General features: G+C 35.1%; 1 protein-coding gene across 4 annotated transcripts; it reads right to left on the reverse strand.

Annotated features, from left to right (window-relative positions):
• On the reverse strand, positions 1 to 23116 carry didum (dilute class unconventional myosin). 4 transcript variants are annotated; one of them, XM_018538591.1, is made up of 15 exons: positions 22527 to 23116; positions 11011 to 11435; positions 8065 to 10423; positions 7233 to 7790; positions 6409 to 6708; positions 6037 to 6142; positions 5114 to 5300; positions 4982 to 5011; positions 4424 to 4622; positions 4136 to 4229; positions 2971 to 3006; positions 2282 to 2443; positions 1483 to 2155; positions 722 to 1004; positions 1 to 581 (listed from the first exon to the last, which is right to left on the reverse strand). In XM_018538591.1, the coding sequence occupies exons 1-15, from the start codon at positions 22551 to 22553 to the stop codon at positions 462 to 464; spliced, it is 5559 nt and encodes a 1852-aa protein (XP_018394093.1). In that variant the 5' UTR covers positions 22554 to 23116; the 3' UTR covers positions 1 to 461. The 4 variants fall into 4 exon arrangements, with proteins under 4 accessions (XP_018394093.1, XP_018394094.1, XP_018394095.1 ...); XM_018538592.1 differs by lacking the exon at positions 4982 to 5011; XM_018538593.1 differs by lacking the exon at positions 2971 to 3006.
• Positions 23117 to 23572: the final 456 nt, after the last annotated feature.

A 23572-nucleotide genomic window follows, 5' to 3' on the forward strand; every position in this document is an offset into this window, starting at 1 on the left:
TTGAAAAGAAATGAACGCGAAATATACATCTCTCTGTATGTACTTCATAATCCTTGTAAAAGCTTCATACTCGTACCTTTTCTTACATTTCGACAACACTATACAATAACAATAATGGAAAATATCGCTCTTTCTCGTTACTGAGACCTGATTGTTTATCTATTATACAACAGAATTGACTTCGAACGCGAATACGATTCGGAATGTGGCGACATATCGTAAAATCTACAAATTACACGAGTAAAAAAGAAACATATAAAACGTGATATCAATGAACCACTCTCGATGCGTCTACGTCTATACATAGCCGGATTATTGGTATCACTAACTTTCTGTACGAACAAATGGACTAAGCGAGTTTCGGTTATTCGCGTATAATGTTTTCAATTCAACTAAAGACACACAGTATAGTACAGCAGTATGGGGATCTCAACCAGGATCATGCCTAGAGAGAGTTTGCGTTACACCTTCTTGAGCATGGGTAAATGAAGCACCTCGGGTACTTCGATATCTTCTAGTCGAATGTCTGATGGATTGAATGAGAATCTTACGGGATAGGAATACTTTAGATCCATTAACAGCTGAAAATAAAAAATCACGTATTATATGTCACGTATTATAAAAAAATTTGTTATTACATTAATATATGAATAATTTCAAAAGTATATAATTTAACTATAAAAAAACAGATTTATTGATAATTTCCAATCGGAAAACTTACTTGTTCGTTGTTCTCGCCACGTTCTTTCAATTTTTCTTGCACTTTCTTGATAAACGAAACAGGAACTCGACTTTCGTAGTCGTCGACGGGTGTATATAGATTCAGAATTTTCACTATTTGATTAGCCGTCAGTTTGTGACACATCTCGCAGACAGAATTAACGTCTTCATCTGTTTTGCGAGCCTGCAGCAGTTGCGACGCCTGTATAATGGGATGTAGAGCTTCCGACGCGGTTTCTAGTCGTCGGTCCCTGCCCCACTGCTCCAAATGGCTCATGTTATATCTTAAATATTAAACGAAACATTGTATAATTTCTACATATATCCATATTATTACGTTACGCGAGTAACAACGCGCAGAATTGCGAAAAATGAATAATTGTAAATCAGACCATGATTTAGAAGATTAAGAATTGAAGAAGAAAAATTTAACCATACAGAAATTTATTAATATATTAATCAATTTAATATTGGCCAATTTATTATTGAAAGACAATAATTAATTACTTATTTATAGTATAATACTAAAGGCATTGAACGGCAGTGTTTTTAATACTCAAAATAAGTATTAAATAAGTAATTAAATAAGTAATTAACTTATACTATCTTTCAGTATTAATTAAAATGACCTGCAGTATTAGATTTTTATATAAAACAAAATTTTCTCTTATAACTTATTATATTTTCTAGTATTCGTGTTGGATTTCTCATATTATTAATAGTAACTGCAAAATCGAGGATTAATGGCACGATTTGTCTTACCTTATCTGCATACCCTTCGTCCATCGGCAGAGCTCGCTCCTCAATAGCAGATTGTTTAGAGCGCTGGCACACATGAAGTAAAACAATTGTTTAAATAACTGCATTATGATCTCGGGATCTACGCCGTGATACTGCAAGGTCTTATGCACCGACGTCAGTTCACCCAAAAGCTTATCCAGTTTCTGCTGCGTGGAATCCGGCTCACCGCCCATGGACGATGACCTGGGTCGTCCGGTCTTGTCCGTCGGAACGGATATCGCCTCATGCTCCAGCAAGGCCGGTACCGTGAGGGCCTGAATTCTCTCCTTGAGATTCGTGATGAGATTGTTGAAGATCCAGAGTGCCATGTTGCTCAGCACAACGCGGTACTCGCTCAGGTCAAAGTTCTTCAGGCACTGCTCGTTCTGCCTAGGCGTGTTCTCAATCTGGAACGGCTTGTCACCGGAGTATTGCTTCATGTTGTGCAACAAACGCAAGGTGTTACTCAGCCAGAGTACCCTGGAGTCAAAATCGTCGCGTTTCTTTAACACGCGTTTAACGGCATTCAGGAACTCGGTTAACAGCGACCGCACTTTTTCATCGTCATTGATGCAGTCAGTATGCCTAACGCCCATGAAGATGATGTAGGCCGGCAAGCCCGGTAACAACGTCACCGCTATTCGGGGTCTCAATTCTAAAAAAAATATTGGATGTATAAATTTGTAAATTCGAAAATTATATATATATTGAGAGTAAAAAGAAATAATCGAATAATCTTCGTTAGACAATATATTGAGCGAGAAGCAACACCGGCACTTACCAATGACCAAATGGCGTATGATCACGTTGATATCCTCTTTTCTAAATTCGAACATTCCTTCATAATCTCTCTCCTTTTTGCGAATGATAGGCATGTTACTTCCATCTCCGTGAGTACCAGAAGCGGCGACGCAGCCGTTTGCATATTCCACCGCATTAGGCACTATAAAATTAAGACGTTTGTATTGACGTATTTCTCGAAGTTTTTAGGAAATTGCACTCGATATATTATGCAATGATGAATTATCAATTATTTGTGTGATCAAATTATCTGTGTGATCGAATAATTGATATAATTTGAATTGTCTATATGGGTGTAAATGTAATCTAGTTTATTATTTTTTTATAACATTTTGAATTTTTTTGATTTACATAAAATGAAGTAACTTTCAGCTGCCATAACATTGGTTCAAATTTTAAAAAATATCTAGACAGCATGTATATATTTAAAATAAAAACAGAAGGCGTTTTAAAATGTTATTAAGATTGGAACATTATTAAAATTTGGTCTAAACATATCTCAATTTTGAAATAAGTTACTCCATTTTACAGCAATTATCTATTTTATCAAACAATTTCTATTTTTTTTCTTTCTATCAAAAAGCTTACTGCTTTTTGTATACACAAATTATTCGAATAATTCAATTGAAACAATGATTGTAATGACATTTGTCAAGATCACACACTCACCGGTGCCTTTCATATAAGGACGTTCTTCTCCTTCGTCTTTGATAGCATTAAGAGGTAAAGTAATTTATGATAACGTAATTTTAATTGCACAACAATATTTCTCTAAATATTTCTCACAATATGTATATAATTACATTGTGTGACCGATTTCAACCTTTAAAATTTTCCAAAGGGCGCGTAGGTTTGATTGTGTCGGGAACACGGCCCACTATCATTTTCCCAAGAGATTTGGTAAAGTTAGATCGTAGAAGAATGGGGCATAAATTTGAAGTTATTAATTTCGAGGAGTACCAGTTGCGCTATTCTCATGGTTTTGAGATCAAATATTATCACAAATACGTACACGCACATACATACACATACTCACACTCACACTTATACGCGCGAGCGCGAACTTTGTTTTACAAATATATGAGATAGCATTAGATAGTAGGATCTGTGAAGCTGGCACGACATTCTGTCAATATCAAAAAAATTACAACAGTTCCAGTAGCACTTTTCATAGTTCTACAGTTCTACCTAGAAATAAAAAATAGTTCCGCAGTTTTAATATGAAAAAAATTAAAATTGAAAATATGGCATGCTAACTACGCTAATCTGGCACGTCAGATTTCCTCTAAAGTACGAGAACAAAATTAACATTTGCACTTTTAACAACAGTTCCCGATAGTTCTACTAAAAACCAACTAAGTTATGCATTTTCAAAATAAAATAACAACATTTAACAATTTTTATACATACGCCTATAAACAACTATGCCTCCACTCGCTACAAATAGAATTTTTCATTACAAGTGCTCGTCGTAATGTGCCCTATACAACAACGTTTTTGCGCAGAAGAGTGAGATTAGAGAAATAACTCAACGGCTTGAGGTATTGGCTATTTACCGCATGCAAAAGCGTTAAGGTATAGGGCACATTACGTGCACGCGTGATGAAAAAAATATTAATATACGCTTATATTTGTTATCATATATATTTGACCTCAAATCGCACTATCTGTATTCTTCAAAATTCATAACTATAAATTGATTCCCCATTTTTGTACGATCTAACTTTGCCAAATCCCTTGGGGAAATGGTAGTGGGTCGTGCCCCCGACATAGCCAAACCCACGCACCCTTTAGAAAATTTTTATGGTCACACAGTGTTATTTATTATACTTACATCCAGCATCCTTAAGTCGTTTCGCCAGGATTCTGCATTGTTTTTTGAAACGTCTGCATTCCTCCGCTACTTTATCGTATTTTTCTTGAAGTTCCTTTAACATAAATATAAAGCTTAATTTTCATATTTATAAATGAGAAATTAATATTATTTCGTTACAATAAAAAATAAATAGGATATAAATAGATTTAAAAGCAATATATAACAGAATCGCACGTTTGAAATTGAACGTATTGAGAATAAACTTTACATTATTAATTTAAAAAAAAAAGAAATTATTTTACTTACCAAATTTTCAGACGTCAATCTAGTCACCTCATACTGCATGTAAAGCTCCGCTTGGGTTTGCGGTGATTTACTTAAATTAATAGAGAGCAATTTTTGTTGCTTCTCGATTTCTTCTTGCAACCTGTCTATTTCGTTTCGCCATTCATCTCTTTGTACTCTCCAGTTTCTTTCTTTTGCCTGCAGCTCATCTTCCAATTGCCTTAAAAACAAAGGAGCCAATTTTTTCACTTTTTGAAAATTATTTCGAAATAACTTTTGAATTGTTCAATCGTAAATTAATTGTTCAATGGAATCATGCTAAACATATGAAATCATGCTATTTTATAAAATAATTATCGAAATGCAGTTGGAGAAGTATAATGACATACAGCATACAAATTAAGGAAAGTTAGCATGACTTGTACTAATAACATTAATTTCGCTGATGTAAAAAAAAACTGATTCGAAATGCTTCAAGACATTTGTGATAATGTGAAATTATATGATCCTTTTTTTTTTGATTGAACAGTTCAATAACGTTCAAACGGGTGAATCTGCTCGTGATTCTGCTCAACTCACTCTCCTCTCGATGCCTTTGTCTTAAGTTTACTGAAAAGTGCATGCACAAACAACAAAAGACTGTTGTTAGACTCTTCTTGTGGCACTTTGTCAATAGTCAACTCAACAGCTAACAGTATATTTTTGCGTTACCTGTTAATCTTCTTCTGTGCTTCGAAGGCAAGTACCAGCTCGCCGTCCTCGTTTATGATGTCCACGTCGCGGCCATAATTGGCAGTTAAGTTCTTCATTCTACATGTATGATCAGCCAGCACGCTGTGCAGCTGAATACACTCCTCTCTTCTCCTTTCCAGTTCCTCCTGTAGTGCCTCAAATTGTACTACAACACAATTATATCAGTATTATTATACTGTTTTGCAAACAGATTATTTTAGTTATTTAACAGTGATTTTATTTATTTATCGACCAATGAAACACAAATAAGGGGAAAATTATATAAATTTTGGGTATTATGTACACAAATTCACAAAAATATTATTAGATAAAAAGATCTACCTTTACAGAATATGACATTTTTTATATTTGTGTTTTAATTATCTAATGATCTTGTAATTTAATAATGTTTATAGAAAGAATATCGTATCATTTGTAATTACATAGCATGAAGCAAATATATGTGAAGCGAAAAGTATTTTATAAAGTTCTTTTTATATAAATTATGCTTCAAACTGATAATATTAAACTTTTGCGAAATTTATCATTTCTATCTGCTTAAGCTATTTTTAGTATTTAAAGCAGAGATTAATTCGTATGAATAAAACAACAATTTCGCAGGCAATGAGGTATAGAATGCGTGTGTGTAAATTAAAAAAAATATTGATTGTAAATTTGCAATATTACATGTTACGTTAAAGTTAATATTTATTGATGAAGAGATAGCATTTACAAAAAAAGATAGAAATCTTTAGATAGAAATCTAGAAAGCACAAAATGAAAAGCAGAATACAGATGTACAGTACATTTATTTATATCATGCCTTAAGTGTTTGAAAATATAAAATCAGTTAACTTAAAAGAAGAAATGTAACAAATGGATAATAAGTTGTAATATATTACTCATAAGATTTTGTTGAGCAGATGATGGACTAGCAGACGATACGGTCTTCCTCAGTGAATTTAAGTCTTTCTTAAGTTGCGCGTTCTCCATTTCCAATTCTTGGAGCTGTAAATAAACCACATTTCTCAGTGATTATAACAATCAATGATAATAGCGATAAGACAACGGAGCGCAGTAAAGTGGATTTATTTTATCACCGATAATCTTTTAATATCGGTTAAATGAGTCAAGCTCACATTAAAAGAAGATTGATAGATGTTAGGATAGGACACAGAAAAAACTCATGTAAGTGAGAATTTAATACGAAAAATCAATATAAGTGGAAATTAAAATCTAATACGAAAAATCACTTTTCCGAATAATTTACTTACTCTGAACGAATCCTGCGTTCTGGTCGACTCCTCGTTACTATCGCGTTCCAGATCTTCGACCATTCTAATCAATCTGCCTTTCTCTTTTTCGACATCTTTCAGCTTCTGTTGCAGTTTCAGGACGAGACCTATGTCGACGGGCGCGTGTGCAGGCACAGGTGCCTCCGAAGGTGATTTGTTTGATTGAACTTCCCCATCGGGTGGACTATCCGAACGTTGTTGATTCCAATCAATCGTTTCCACTCGCGAATAAGGCGTCGATGAGGAACCTGTAGATCTCACGGAACCGTAACCGAAATCCTAAAAAAGAAATTGGGATGTATGTAATTCCAATAATTTATTTTCGTAGCAACTATGATGAACAGTAAAAAATGTAATCTGAAGAGATATGAAATACAGCTATTCAGGTAGATATACGGAATTATAAGATACCACTATAGAACTTTATTTATAAAGTGCACAGAAAGAACGATTTTATTCAAGTATATCTAAAAATTTAGTTAGATACGGAGATTTGAAAATAATTTTATTGGACTATCAAAATTGTTATGTAGGACAATTAAACGTAATGCTGCAAAAAGTTTTGATATTCTAGAAATCAGTTTAGGCACCCTACATAATTATTTTGATAATTTAACAAAATTTGTTTTCAAATCTGATAAAGAAATGACATTTGCGATAAGTATTAAAAAATGAAGTAGAAGTAACAAGCATAGCAAGATGGCTGTTATTTAAAACTGTCTTTATACTCTTATTGTATATCAAAATTTCTTTTTATAAATGATTCTTTTATTTAATAATATCCATAATATGCCTTTACTTACGATGTTTTGATCATCTTGTTGAATTTCCGTAGTCGCATTTTGGCCACTGCCACTGGAAGCATTGCTCAAAGAGCGCGAATGTCCAAGCACTCCTTGTAACGCTAATTTTTGTTCTAGCATTTCTGCGTGCTGTTCCATCTCGTGGTAATCCTTAAGTAATCTTTGATAAGCCCCGCGATCTTGATCTTGTTCCATTCGAAGCAGATCTTTCTCTTGCTCAAGTCGATTTTTGAGGTTCTCTTCGGCACCGCGTTGGTTACTCTTCAACTTCTCGGTCGCTATCGAAAGTTCCTTTCGTAATCTTTCATTCTCCTGCTGTAATTTCTTATTTTCCTCGTTTTTCTGTAAAGCAATTCTCTCCTTATCGTGCAGTATATCCATTTTTTCATTTTTCTCTTGCTGTAGAATTTCCTCCATTTTTTTCAGCTCTTTCTCTCTTTCTTGCATCATACCATTCAGTTTCTTATTCTCAACATCAACGGATTTCAAGCCGTCCAACTTGCACTTCAAATCTACCATCTCATTTTGAACATTTTTCAAGAACTGATTCTCTTTCGCCTGAAATGATAATTTAATATGTTTCTTAGACGTAGCCATTGATTATTGGAAAAACATTGAAGTAAATAATAAAGCATACGCTGAGAAAAATGTTCTGATTAAACCAACAAAAAGGCGAGACGCCGAGATCGAACAGAATTTTTTATTATTATATAATCTTATTGAAATCTCATCTTTTTGGATTTTTTTATTGGTTCAATCAGAAAATTTTTTCAGTGTATTATATATTTAAAATTATAAGTGTATAATGCCCATTAATATAGATAATACTAACCATTTCATTTATCTTCTGTTGCAGCGTGATAATCTTCATCTCCAGTCCTTTGTTGAGCGACTTAACATGCTCCACGCTCCTAGCCTCGGCCTTTAGTTGCCTGAAGATTTTCTTCGCCTGGCGTTTCCTGATACACGATTGTACGGTTATTATGTCCTTAAGTTTCTTCTTACACGCCATCCTCACGAGATATCCACGAGCGAATCTTTGGATCACAGTCGCAGCGGCGTTGTCCTTCATTATCTTGTACCTGGCGCGAGCCATATTGCCCCTGCCACGCGTTTGCAATCCAAGAATCGTACGTTTTATCTGTAAGTAGCAACGCCTCTGCAACCAGCCCTTTACTCGTGCCTGAATCTTCACCGCTGCCCTCTCCCTCCTCACAGCCTCGGCCTTTTGTCGGGCGATGTAACCCCTGCCGTATCTCTGAAGACCCAAAATCGACCTGCGAATCTTTTTGTATTTATTACGATGGATCAGACCGCGCACGGTCTTCTGAATCATTATGCAGGCGTCACGCTGTCTCTCCGCTCGTAACTTCTCCAAATACGCCACTTGACCAGCCCTGAAGAGGACCTTAGTCTTGCCAAACTTGAACTTGTCCTCATCGTTAATGTACCTGGCCAGGATACGCCGGCAGGTCTCCTTCAGATCATCCCGCCGAATCTCTTTGAACCTGCAGAGGCAGCGGTATCTCTGGAAGAAGTCGCCGTACGTGCGCTGACTCGGGAAGCCTGCAGCAGAAATTCTAATGGTCTCCAGAACGCCGCAAGCACGCAACTGCTGCACCGCTCGCACCGGACTATACTCGAAGGCTTCCTTCTCGTCGTTCGGCTTGATGCAGCGCACATAGTGCGGTGTCGTGGCGTTTAGCGTGGCCATCAGCATATTAAGGGAGTCACGGAACTGCGAGCCGACCGTCTTCTTATTCTGTTTATTGGTTGCGTTCATCGGCACGTTCTTCTGAGTAGACACTTTCACTCTTGTGTGCGGTACTGCCAATTTAGGATCTTCTTCGCTGAATAGCCTTCTCAGCAACTTGTTCTCGCTACTTCTCAGCACGTCCACTTGTTCTTCGATCACCGTGTCGCGATTCTTTTCTAGAAAGCCCACAGTTTCGTATTGTACGAGATCGGCGAAGTGATAGATCAGAAAGGCTGTAGTACCGAATCGTGGCTTTTCAAAGTGCTTAGACTTGATGCACTTGGTGTACAATTTTTCCGCCCAGGAGGCGTCCGAACCCTTTGGCATACGACACTCTTCGTCAAGGAGGTCTAGAATGCCGAGCTTGGTCTCAATCAGATCGATACAGGGCTGATTGTCGTAAAAGTCGATGAAAGTCCATTCGATATCCTCTTTCAGATATTCCTCCTGCTCCAGTTTAAAGACATGCTGGTTGAACTGCTGCTGAAGCTTCTCATTCGCGTAATTGATGCAAAACTGTTCGAACGAGTTTATCTCAAACGTTTCGAAGCCGTAAATGTCCAGTACACCAATGAAACAGTGTGGCTGACTTGGTGATTGCAGTGAGATGTTGATATTGGTCACGATCCAGTTGAAAAGCTCGGCATAAATATGTTTGGCTAAGGCGTCCCGCGCACCATTTGCCTGTTCCACAGTCATAGGCTTCAGGAAGACCTCTCGTGTCGAAACGATTTTTCGATGGCATAGCCATTTGCGCATTGCGTTGATTTCGACGCCCAACAGCTCGGAAAGAACGAGCAGATGCCGATCCGATGGCGCGATGTAGCTGGATTCGGTATCCACTTCGTTCTGCTTCGCATCCTTGACGCAACTACTTATGTTTACGTTACCTAAGTGTAGTATGGCCGCCAGTATGCGTAGCATGTCGTCCTGCTGTTTGGACGTGAAACCAAGCATCGTCAGTGCACTTATCGTCTCGTTAAAATACGCTAGATCGTCTACGCCATCGATCTTTGGGTTGTTGCCCTGATTGAGATAGTGGAACTGATTCTGGTCGGATAAATATAACTGGGGAAGACGTTTTGCCGCTGAGCACATCTGATAAAAGATGTGATAATTTCGCTCCTCGTTTGCCTGAAATACCACCCTCGACTTCTCCAATAGGTAAGTCCTCATGCTTGCACCGGTGATGTGATAATTCTTATTGAACTGGATCTCAATAAACTTTCCGAATCTGGAGGAATTGTCATTCCTGGTAGTCTTTGCATTACCAATTGCCTCCATGATAGGCGAAGAGGCGAGAACCTTCTTCTCGACCTGCGTTTCCGTCGCCGATCCGCCGACAGTCGCGAAATACCGCATGGTATACTTCGCGGAGACAGTTTTGCCAGCGCCCGATTCGCCGGAGACGATAATCGACTGGTCATGGTTCTCCCTACATTAAAAAGTTCAATGAAATAGATTAAATAAAATTACGTTTGAGCTAATTATATTAATTATAAGTCAATATAATAATACAAAATATATTTCAAATAAATGCAATTTAAATATATCTATTAAATACACCCATATGTATTTTTTTCACTAAATGAAAACATTATAAAAAATTACAAATTGTTTTATATTGTATTTTAAAATAATACACAAAGTCTGGCGGCGATTTAAAATTTAGATAAAAAATTATTTCCATGCGAAGTGAACATGTTTTTACAACTATAACAATAAAAAAAAAAAATAAAAAAAAAAATTTTTAATTTAACTATAAAAGTATTATTAAATTCAAATATTTACTTTATTGAATTGTTACATATATATACATACACACATGTATACGTCTGATACATTTTAAAAACTAATTTATTACTTAATTGAAAGATAGCCTCTTTTACTCGTGCAGTTATTAATTGTTAATGTTGTTAACTTCTTATCTAACGGAAATACTACTTGCTTTTTAATTAATATCGCTGCAAGCGTATATCAATAACACAATTTATAGATAAATGTTGCAAAGAGATTATTTACCTCTCCAACTTCGTATAGGCTTCCTCGGCTACGGCGAAAATGTGGGGTTCCAGGTCACCCATTGCCTGACCCCTATAGGCCCATATCGTGTCATTGCCATAGATGGGTAATTCGTTGTACGGGTTAAAGGCTACCAGGACTATGCCACAGTAGGTGTAAATGGAATGCCGCTGGAAGCGGATCTGGAGATTGTAGAGGACAGCGGGCTCATGAAGAAACGACAGCGACGTGAGATTATTTTCTCCTATCAGAATATCGGGGTTTCGGAGTGGCGGAAGATCATTGTCCGATTTGATCTCCAATATCCTCGTCTGATTCGATTCCTCCGTGCGCACTTTTAGCTTTGACTGATTTTGCCTGTAGTTCTCCAGGAGCACGGCGCCTTCCCACACCTTCTCTGGATGCGGCACCCATACTCGGCCGTCCTACGATCAATTGTTGTTTTTTGCGTTAATAAAGTTTCGTCAGTTTTGTTATACGGTTTAATAAAAAAAAAAAAAACGCGGCGCAACCCCGTTTGTTTACACCGAAAAAAGTTTATAAAATTATTAAAAAATCTATAATCGCGCGAGCTAGGTTATTAAAATTAAATATATCTTCGTTAAAAGCACTAGAGGGTCCATTCAGTTTTATATAGATTTTAGGTCAAAATTGAAAATTAAGGTTAAAGTTTGCATTACAGAGGTTAAAACAAGATTGAACATATGTTTATAACTGCACTTGTTTACATCGTATAATCGTTACGGTATTTAATTGGTCATATAAATGGCTTTTTCAGCACATCACAAAAATGACCGCTTTTTCTTTTTAGAGTGGTGCAAAAAGCTTGAGGTCGCCAATAAGAATGTATTGATTCGGTCGATGAATGCTCCAATTCGCCGTTATTTCATACATTTATGTTATCATATACTATTTGCGTACGGTAGAATATTATTCAAGCGTAGAAATTACCGTTCTATTCAAACTCTGTACTAATACTTAACATTCAACATTAATCACGTGTGTGATGAACAAGAGGTACATGGCATACAAGATCAATGATTTCTTTTATGCTTTACGAATACGAAATTGATTCACATAATAATGTACAGGTCACACGCTATTTCTACATCAGAAAAGAAGCCAAATTTATTATACATAAATGAATATATTCTTCAATCGCTTATTTAATTATAAGATATACACACATACACAAAGACATAATATAATAAGTAAAATAATTTAATAATATTACAATAAATGTATGATTTTTTAATTTAAAATAGCAATGCAAAAAATTACAAAAATTTAATAACAGAATAATAATAGAAAAGTAACTAAAAAATAATGACTTATTATTTTTAACCCATATAGCAGAAATACATCATACAGATATCTTAAAGATATCACATGTCCTAAACATATGTTTAAAATATCCCTATGATGTATTTTGGACACGTTTGCTGTGTGGGAAGAATTGTAACATCTTACTTTTTAAAATTAATAACTTATGACACACACATACATACACACAGTAACTAGTTATTTTTTAAAGAAAAAACTGAACTATAATTTACTTTTAAAGTAAAAGTAACTTTTCCAGTCATAATTAAAACTTTTAATCGCGCTTACAAATAATATTACAAAATAAGACTAACACTAAGTTAAAATTTGTTTAAAGCACAAATTCAAGAAATTATGGTATCATGGTAGACAAATTTAGATAGTCGTAATTGTCCGAGACAGTTTTATAGTTTTTCTACGAACATGTGAACGACTATCGTGAGTGAATAACGGTGTATCCGTCAAACCCAACGGGCTTTCATGTTCGTTGTAAGGATTTGTATTGTCGAAGTAGTCTACCGGGATCACCCAATTGTATTACGAATGTACTATCCAGAAGCATGTCAAGCAACGGTAAATTGGTTTTTCTGCCGAAGTCGCGACTTCCCTTTCGCCGTCCCACATTTTCGAATCATCCCATAAGTAACGTCAACGATCCGTATCCATAATTGGTAAGTTCAATAGAAAAAATAATTTATTGATTATACCAACAGCTTTTTTTTGTGAGTCTTCCGAGACAATTGCCTGAATTATAATAAATCTTCCCAATTTCCAACAAAATTTCATTTACATAATTAATTGCTTTTTATAAATTGTATAATTGTGCTAAAAAACATTTCGATATGTAAAAGAGCTTCACAAATATTATTTAGAATTGAAACATGCTTTACATTGAAATATATTTTAGAAGTCATATCGAAAAATCACAGAATCTTACTTTTACAGATTTACAGTCTTGCAGATTAATTTTTTCTAAGAAAACATGAATAAATATGAAAAATACATAATTCTAACATAATCTCCAATTTATGCTAGAATAGTAATTACATAAAATGTCGTGTGAAATGGCAGCCAAGACTTGTAAATTCGCAAAGTCACGTTTACTTTAACAATAACGAGCTTCACCTTATTTACTCGCTGATAATTCGCGCTGATCGCATCTGCACTATGCGTGCGAAAATCTTTTGAAAGCGATAAAAAGGCGATAAAAAGGCGCCGGTTTTTCTTCTTGTTAAAACTCATAAATAATTTTATTAATTACTTTGATTACACAAGCCAATTAACCGCATTTAGAAAGACAGTAAAATATGCGACCCTGAACTTGGCTTTCACAGTGTGTAGATCGTATACGTATGTTATTTATTACGTAAGATATCATTTTGCTGGCTCGAGAAGAAATAAAAACGCGGATAGGTGACACGTAATGGTCGCGAAATCATTGACGCGGTATAATTAAACCTCTTATCTCTTTGTTTGCCCCTATCGGCACGTTGATGTGACTTACAAAACGCACAACGTTTTGCTTATACGCAGACTTGTGCGAAATATGAGCAAAAGTACTGTGTTACACGACGCCACGATTAATAAACATCGTAATGTAAATGCTTACGCCACCAGAATTGGAGTATCAATAACATTCGTGCCATATTTAATAAATAACTTTAGACAAAATAGTCAGCTTGACACTTTACGTTGCGAATTGATACTATTTGAATCGCTTTCTTGTTCTAAAAGATTGAAAATAAATCGATAAGCAATTTTCAGAATCAAAAAATAGTGGCTCTCTTTTGTATAAACACAATTTCTTTTAAAGCTTTTTTTAAATATATTTTTTTAATTAAAGGAAACTGAAAAATTATACAATACAATATAATAATTGTAAAACGTTTAAATCGTATAAAAGACACGCAATATTTGTATACAAGAATTCATATGTATACTTAGGAAATCAACGTGTCACGAAATGAAATTTTATGTCGGTGCTGTGCCGACATAAAATTTCATATTTCATCTCATGACACAAAGGTTTTTACTTCAGTATATTAGTTAATTACATACGGGACTTTCGCTGAAGCGTTCGCAGAGTTCATAAAGGAAAGAAAGACGATGGAAAGGTAGACGTAAATAAAGAATGTCGAAGTATTCTCGGAGTACCTGACCCAGGGGTTACATACAAGTTGCAGCCAATGCAACAGTATTATATTAGTACAACACTTACAGAGAGAGAGATAAGACAGAGTTATACGATCAGTTAGATGAAAAGTATTTTTAATTTAATTTTTTTTATTTTGTATTTATTTTTTAATTGTATAAGCCTCATTGGCTTTATCAGTATGCAAATTGTTGTACAGTTCGACATTTTCCACGGATTAATACGTCCTGGCTAGCTCGCTTTGTGGTGGCATACCAAAGAAATTGTTCCCATGCTTTCTACGTTACATATCCACAACATACAACAACGCAACAGCAGCAGCAATAAACCGTAAGGCCAATTATCACCACGAGCTGGCGGGAAGAGGAACAAAAAACTCGAGTTCTCTACCGGGTTCTCATAGCAGGATTCTAATTGAAGAGATGTCCAGAAGACAAAAGTGATCTGCGTGGATCTGTAGCCATAGAAAGTTACGGTGCATTTTGCGTATTTACGTAATTTCCTAATTCAATGTGAGTGAGTCTTCTGATTTCACTGTACCGCTTTCCGTTATGGATCAATTTACGTGCGTCGGCACGTATATACACATGATTAAGATACGGCATCAATAATAAACAATTTAAAAGATATGATAAATTAAATACGTAAATGAGAAAGTGATTTATCATTTTCAAAACCACATAAAGAACTTGGCTAATTATATTGAAGTTTTTATTGACACATGTAAGTTTCTATGTTGAAAATACTATCTCTATTTTTCTTTTTCTTTACATTTTTATATTTTCCTCAAGAGCGAGGAAGTGTTTTCGTTGTAGGATACATTTTTTCGTCTCAGGTGACGTTTTGTGATCGATACCGCACCAATTTCGCGTAAACTACTCGTTGACAATGTATTTTCTTCAAAACTTGATGTAAGCACTGTTCGCATATGTCGCTTATATATACGAAGCAGCTTTGTTGTCTCTGCGCGAGCAACGCAACCCTTTCGTTGTTCTCCGAGCTTTACCACCGAGGTAAGGCTTCTATTGCATTTCACACATAAGACTTTTCTCTTATACTAACTGCGTGAATATTTTTCACGTGTTTCTTTCTGGCACAGATCAATATCAGACTCAGTAAAATTAAATTAAATGTTCCGGCGAACATATATATATATAACTTTACAATAATGTTTGTCAATCTGTTTTTTCTCATTTTTATTATAAGCTAATAAAATTGTACTACAATGAGCTTAAGGGCATGATATTTTAAATATATTACATAAATAGAATATATTAAATAATTGTATATTAGATCTTGTAAAGATTTTTTATTTAAGTAATATATAATAAAATTAGGTATATTGGTCAGAAACTGTTGAAGGCCACTGTAGATTCAATGTAATAATACAAAATAATTACGCTTCTATCAATTAATTAATGAAATTAATAATTTCATATATACTTGTGTGTGTGTGTGTGTGTGTGTGTGTGTGTGTGTGTGTAAAATTTAATTAATATATTTCTAAAATATAGGATTTTGAATCGTATGTTTTAATCTGATTTTGAATAAAGATCGTGCAAAGGCAACGTTTACTCGACTGAATTATTCTATTTTCAATATATATTTTTATTATCGCTATTGTTGCGCTAATTATAACGAGAAAAGTGGTTTGATCGGCAGTGACACTTTATCAATGTTTTACGGTTCGCGTTTTCATTTTCACAATTTAAACCTAGGTAGAAGAGCAATTGGAGCGGTGTTGCAATCTTATCACTACGAGGCCATCCCGGAATGTATGATTCATGCTGACATGGATTTCTTCAACGACAAACTTAAATGTACAATTCGTTACGTATTCGCTTTGTAAACATCAACATTTAAAATATAAAGTAGAATGGAGTATACAACATGTAAACAAAGTGTTTTTTGGATATTGAAGAAACAAAACTTAAAAATAAAGAAAAAAATATTTTAGACTACATCAGCTTATAAATGCATGTAAAAATACCAAAATAATCAATGAGAATTTATATTCAATATTTATTGATACGTTCTATTTTTCACTTTTATTTTACATTCCATATTTTTGAAAAGTGCGAAGTGATAATCGAGGGACTCTCTGAAAAACTGCTGCAATCATTTTTATGAAAAGAGATGTTTTAGCAGAAAAATGTTGCTTGAGTATTAGCTACATGATTTTTTTATTTACTACAAAATTGGAAAAATATCGAATACAATGTTCTTTCAAAAAATCAGTTATACACTTCAAAATGTAGATAAGTATTGATAATGTTCTTTTTATTCGCAACCATGAAACACACGCACATATGTGATCCAAGAGCGGACTATAAAAACTTCGAGGTCTATTAACGACTGGTGCAAACAACTTCATCGAATTTACCTTCTCTGCGTCTCGTTGATATTAGCGATGGATAGTAAGATCGATTGCTTATGATGCTTATATGACGTATACGTTTACCTTTTCCTATCTAATAGGCCATAAAAAACAGAAGCTCGTTAATCTAATTTCCACTAACACTATAAGTATTGCAATTAAAGTTGCGATATGTATCAAGCCGTGTTAATATATATATATATATATATATATAGTGTATATATATACATATATAAAAATGTTATATATATATACACACACTTTTTCTCCCCTTCACACGCGAAATTACGTGATTTATAATTAAAGCTTAAAATATATTCAAGCTGTGATGTACGTCGTAAAAAATTGCACATTAATTTTACATAATCACAACGTCAAGCGCTGTAAGAAATGGAGTCATTACATTTTACTGCGCTCAATTTTTTATTTAACTCGAAATAATGGCAATGCCCTTCGGCTTAAAGTAAAATGCGCAATAATGTATCATGACACGTGAAAGTATCCTCATGGATTAATGCTCCCGATTCATGTCTTACCGAGGAGGCGATTAATCGGTCCTGATAAACAAAGGTAAATGAAGTCATCGAGTCTCCGTGAAAGAAAGATTGCGACCGTGAGAACGCGACTTTCCGCTTCGGGCGCGGGTGTTATGCGCGCGTCAGTAACAGCGGAATGCTTTCGTGGGATATTGCCGTGAGGACTTTACGTCTCGCGGATAAAGAGAAGGGATCATAAAGGACCGACGATGTAACGCCTTATTTAACACAGGAAACATTTCTTCGCGCGATAAAGAAGCGCTTCTCCGATGAAGCGCGCTCAACTGCTGGCGGGAGTTTCTCTTATCCGGATGACGACGCAATGAAATGTGCTAATCTCCATGATCGATGGTGGAAACGGCGCATATGCAATCGATAATAGATTAGAGAGTTTGTGCACAGTGATCTTGAGATACGAAAGTCCTTTTCGTCTGCGCGACACGGTGTAATCAATACAAGGAGAATGGTCTCTCTGTTAAGAGAAAGGGTTTCTTACAACGCAGTATGAGAATATAAACTCCGCGCTGAGATCTCAAACAGGCAATGACATAAATATTTAATGAACCACACATGACTCCGTTTCAATGAGATTTTAATGAGCCATTATATTGTAATTTCTTAAATTTTAATTTTGATTTATCCGAAGTCACGAATACGCTTTCATGTTAAGAGGTGAGCTAGGATTTTGTAGAAAATAGCCAATCGAATGATCAGTTCAAGGAACACGACCGGAGAGCTATGCTTATAGCCAAGCAGATCCCTTTCTCTTGCTGCACAAAAGCAAAACGTCTCGGCACGAGGCGATCTCGCTACACTCTTTGCCCTCCGTCGTCGCAAAGACCGGTAGATTCCTCACGCGAGATCATGAGGAACATTTCATCTGTAGATAGTAGTGACCGTTTAAGAAAGACGGGAACAATTCCGAGAAAATTGTCCTCACTATCATCATTCATACTCAAAAATGCATCAAAATTTAAGTTTCTATAAGATTTCTTGTTTTGACAAACCTTGTCTGTAATAATTGACTTTATACAAATTATTTTGTATAATTATGTTGGAGAGTAATAAAAAAAAAGATTGGTTTGACAACTTTCTCGTTTCATTGTTCTATGACAAAGGAATTTTAAATCTTTCTTTTTATAGCATTACCAAATATTTTTCAGATTGAGAAAAATAGGCTCTTTTTTATATTCACTTTTTCTATTTTTTCCATTTTCCGAAAATGAAAAAATGTGCCATAGAAAAAGAGAATGAAAGAGAGTGTATTTTTCTCAATTTACAAAATATTTTGTGATACTATAAAGAGAAAGGTTAAAAATTTCTTTGTCGTAAATCGTAGAACAATGAAACACGAACTGTATTTTTCTCTGTCATGCGTGTTCGCGATACTCGATATTTCAAAACTCTCTGAAGACCCACATAGTCGTAGTCACGTTCGAATTGGCTTGATCGATGGAAAAAAATATACCTGAGGAACAATGTCCACGTCGCCAAGTTATTTCTGAGATTTTTTCCTCGTATCCTCGCGTCCGAAGAAGCGAAAACCTGTTATAACAAAAAGCGTGATGCCCGACCTCGGGCAACCCCCGCCGCTCACCTGGGCACTCCGATAAATCAACCACCAACGTCGGGGAGAAGCGTCACAGGCTTAAAGGGAATAGCATAAACCGAAGGAAATAGCGCTTTCTAATCTCAGTTTTTATTACTCGACAGCATGTTAAATCCCAAGGCGCATTTATTATGCATCATATTACTTTTCATTTCAATTTACACGTGGATTTACTACTCACTGTAAGAAAAATTAAATTGTATACGTTATACATATGTTGTTTTCTTACAATTAAATGTTCAAGTTACGATTATCCTAAATCTGGCAAAATTAGTTCTTCCATAATACATTTATGTTGTCACTGACGCGACGATTTCCTTCCGGAACGAATCGGATGACAACGATTAACTATTGTTGTTGAAAGGTACTGCAGCGATTATGCAATCGCATTGATACAGTTAATTTGCAATAATAGTCGTTTATATATAATTTACATTCACAAAATCAACCTTCGTTGCGAAACATATACTCATACATCTACATACACATAAACTAAACTTAGATTTTATTTTGACTCAAGTAAGACATACACGAGACAAACACGAGATCGGATTAACGCGGAGACCTTCACCTTTACTAAAGCATATGATCCTTCAAACGATCGATAAAAACATTTCTCTTTTTTCAACAATATTTAGAAATTTAATTGTTCGAGAAAGACCGATCAAGACTTTATCATTAGAGAGTGAGCAGCTAATTCGAGGAAAAGAGAAAAATGAAAAGTTGTGGAGAAAGAGAGCCAGTCACCTTGTAATAAAAACTTCTGAACGTATAATTTTAAACTCGCGACTGAATCTTATTTTATTTCGTCATTACTAAATTACGTATAAATATCATCGTTTCCGACGTTTAGCAAGTAAAATCTCCAGAGAACAATTAATTATCTTGAAAGATACGATTGTAATATGGTCGGGACATGTTAGAGACATTCCGAGATTTCAGCTTTGGTGAATATAATTCATGACTGTATAGGAAATGTGGTTGTTTAGTACTCTGTTAATCTATTAATGACAGCTAAGTTACAAAAAGTGGTGCATAATTTTTTCGAAAAGAATCGATTATTTCACATAATCGCTTTAATTCATTATTAATTTATGTTTTTCATGTAATAATTTATTAACTGATTCTCTCTAAATCTCATAATAATTACATTAATTTTATATTATAAGTCTCCTTTTCGAAAAAAATTCATGTAATCACAACTGTACTATTAAAGAAATATTATCGTGATAAACACAAGCTGTTATTTCTATAATCGTGCCACTTGATTTAGACCAGAATTTAGGTCTCTGCGGTAATGCAGGCTTTCTTGCCGACAGTTATTGATTTTACTTTCGGAAAGAAATCTCTAAGGTCTGAGAAACACTTCATTTTTCCGTATTTATTAATGCATGTACAAAGAATAAAATATTTAATAACTTTTTGTTGCTCTCAGATCAGCGTTTTGCAGCTTGATTAGTCACTACGTCAATAAAAATGTATAGCAAACATTCTAAATCGAGCATCTTTATCAATTGTTTTTTTTTTTATTTTAATTGAAAAATAAAAGATGTGGAGAGATTTTTTTTATTTTTCATTTTATATATTATAAAAAGCAGTACTATATTAATTATCGATAGATTACAGTTTAAAAGGTTGCAAAAGACATAAATTACTGTTAATTAGTATCAGTTTTGGGAAAAAAATATTAACTGCATGATGTATTATAGTATATATACTGCATGATGTATGTATACAATTGGACATACCGAACTCGTCAATCTCAACAAAGCAAATACTTTAGATAGAATGTCAAGTTAGTATTATTGATTCTTGTACACGTATTGTGCAAAGCTTGAATTTAAAGGTATGCGAGATTTAAGAATTTGTTTACTTTGTATCAATTGAAATCTCTGAAAACAGCTAAGTCATCAAGATCATCTTCAAATAAACGTTTCAGAGAGAGAGGAAAAGCGATTGTGCTTCTTATTAAGATACTCATTGCAGAGAGAAGGAAAAAAAACGTCCTTTGGAAGTAAAAATAATAGCCTGCATAATTAAATACAATAGAAACGTCTGTTATATTCAAATGAGAGTAAAAAAGAATAACAGTGAGAAATATAATAGTATTTTCTCTTCGGTTTAAGTGTCTCATATCATAGAAACTATGACATGCATATTATGTAAATGGATGACCCATATTCGTGATATACATACGTGTGTATTTATGGGAATGTAGCAACATAGACATAATAATAATTATATAATTCTTATTTGATTTTATTGTTGCATAATCTAGAACTGGTATCCTGGAAGGCTGGGACTTACGTTACAGCTTCTTTAGATATTTATAAAAAATAATCATAATAGGTCTTTCCTGGATTGCAAGTTACACCAGGTGAACACCGCGAGAAAATATGTTTATTTCAAATGCCAAAGTGTTGCGCGCTTAATGTTTAACAAAAGGCGTAGAAACGGAGTCGGATCACAGTTTCGCACGCACAACCATAAACTCGCAGTGGCAGACATCGTTCCCGCAGTTTCAACTGATTGTATAACCGAGACATTTTCAACTCCATGAGTTTCCTGGTTGATATATACAGTTAAATCACGTGAAGCAAGATTTCGAGATATTATATACGATTAGAATAATCCAGGTAAAATTTAATTAAAAAAATATAAACAGGTTCGTATTAATAAAAATTCAAAAATAATGAAAATGGGCAGTGAATCGAGCTAGTTTTTTATTTTGTGCTATTAATATATTACCTTAATATCAATGTTACATAGTATAAAAACAAACATTTCGACCTTTTGACAACCTGTTATCTACAATGCTAAAGAAATTAAAACGCCATTAATTTCGCTTTTTAAGAATTTAAAAGCATTAAATGCGTGCGTTTAAAATTTATTATTTGTAATTTTGGTGGAATTAAGAGCGTAATTTTTATTTTTGTAACATTGAAAATAATTAGTTGTTAAAAGGTCGAAACGTTTGTTGTTATATTATATAACATTAATGTTCCGTTAAGGTAATTATATATTAGCACAAAACATCTAATTCACACACTCTCTCTTTCATTATCCTTGAATGCTTAATTCAATAATTTTACATATATGTCACATGTGAAATTTTAAATAGTAATTCAGTTTAAAAAAATTTTACAAGTTATTCCTATGAATATTATTTATTGAACTTCAATAATGCACTTCAAGGTAAAGACACTTTCATATGTATTTACCTTCAAAATTCCTTCTCAACTTTAAGACCGAGAAAATGGAGCAACATCCCTAATCGACCCTGCTCGCGTCTCTAATTATGGAACCATCTGACGAAAATCTCTGATTACGCTTTGCGCATCATGCTGGATTGTAACATCCCCTTGAAGCGTAGCGTTATAATCCCCCCAAAGGACTGAAACGTTGGCGCGCAAGAGAATTCTCGGCGCGCAATTTTATTTACGTCAGAGGAGACCTGCCATCTTCCTCGGGGATGCACACCTGATATCAAATATAATCTCCGAACTAACTCCGTGATACCTTAACATAGAGCTCCCTCGTAGTCATCGCGATCAGTCCAGATGTCGGGCACCTGGATCAGGTAGAAGCTGGGTCAAGAGGTACCACAGGTCAGGTACAACACGATCACACGCGCGTACCACTACACACTGTACACATGCACACGCGCGGCAAAAACGACTACGACTACGACGATGACGACGAAGTGTCTACAGCGTTGGACGCATGCGATCGAAAGCCGCACGCGCTATGAACACCGTCTACTTCGTCGGGTCGTACGCATTGTCACCTGACAAAATTCACGGCATGTTTGTTTTCTTTTTTTTTTTTCTTTCCTGGTCCTTTTCGTTTCACTACTCTTCGATGCGTTCCTCGGGGTAAGCTGGCACTTCCGTGTCCTCCACGAGTGGTACCAGGTCGTGTCGCGATTTATTTCTCAGGACAGGCTGCGACCATTTGAAGGAGTGATCCGGCACCACCAGCGAGAGCAACCTCTCGCGAAGGTCGTACCTTCACGTAAATGACGGCACTGCCGCCGCCAGCTGGCTCGTTATCGGGTTTAGATTGCGCGCCCCTCTCCGGCGACCTCGACGCCCACCTTCGTCGGCCCACAGCGCGGTATCATTGATGTCTCGCTCTGACGCTCGTTGGTGGTATCGTGCGGTCTTCCTTGAAGAATCGAAAACCAGCACTGGCGACATTCGACGTAAAGCGGACTCTTGGAGAACGTTCCAGACAAAACAAGGAGAACGCAACTCGATGGATAGCCATCAGATCTTGCTTCAGAAAGAAGCATCATCCAGAAAGTTAAAAATGTAAAATGTCTATTACGAATATATTAGAAAAAATATTAAATTCCTTTAAACGTTTATGGTACTCTTGATAAGCCTTGAAAGAGCAATAAACTCTATGTATGATAAGTGTGATAACGAGCATTAATTTACTTGAGTTTTTATTTCATAATTATAATTCAGGCAATTTAAACTTGGTTGTAAACTTGCCAATATTTTTAAGGATTCTGTAATAGTCATCAATTTTTATACTTATGCATACATGTACGTGATAAA

The sequence above is a fragment of the Cyphomyrmex costatus genome, unplaced genomic scaffold (assembly GCF_001594065.2).
Source record: "Cyphomyrmex costatus isolate MS0001 unplaced genomic scaffold, Ccosl1.0 scaffold193, whole genome shotgun sequence".
NCBI lineage: Eukaryota > Metazoa > Arthropoda > Insecta > Hymenoptera > Formicidae > Cyphomyrmex > Cyphomyrmex costatus.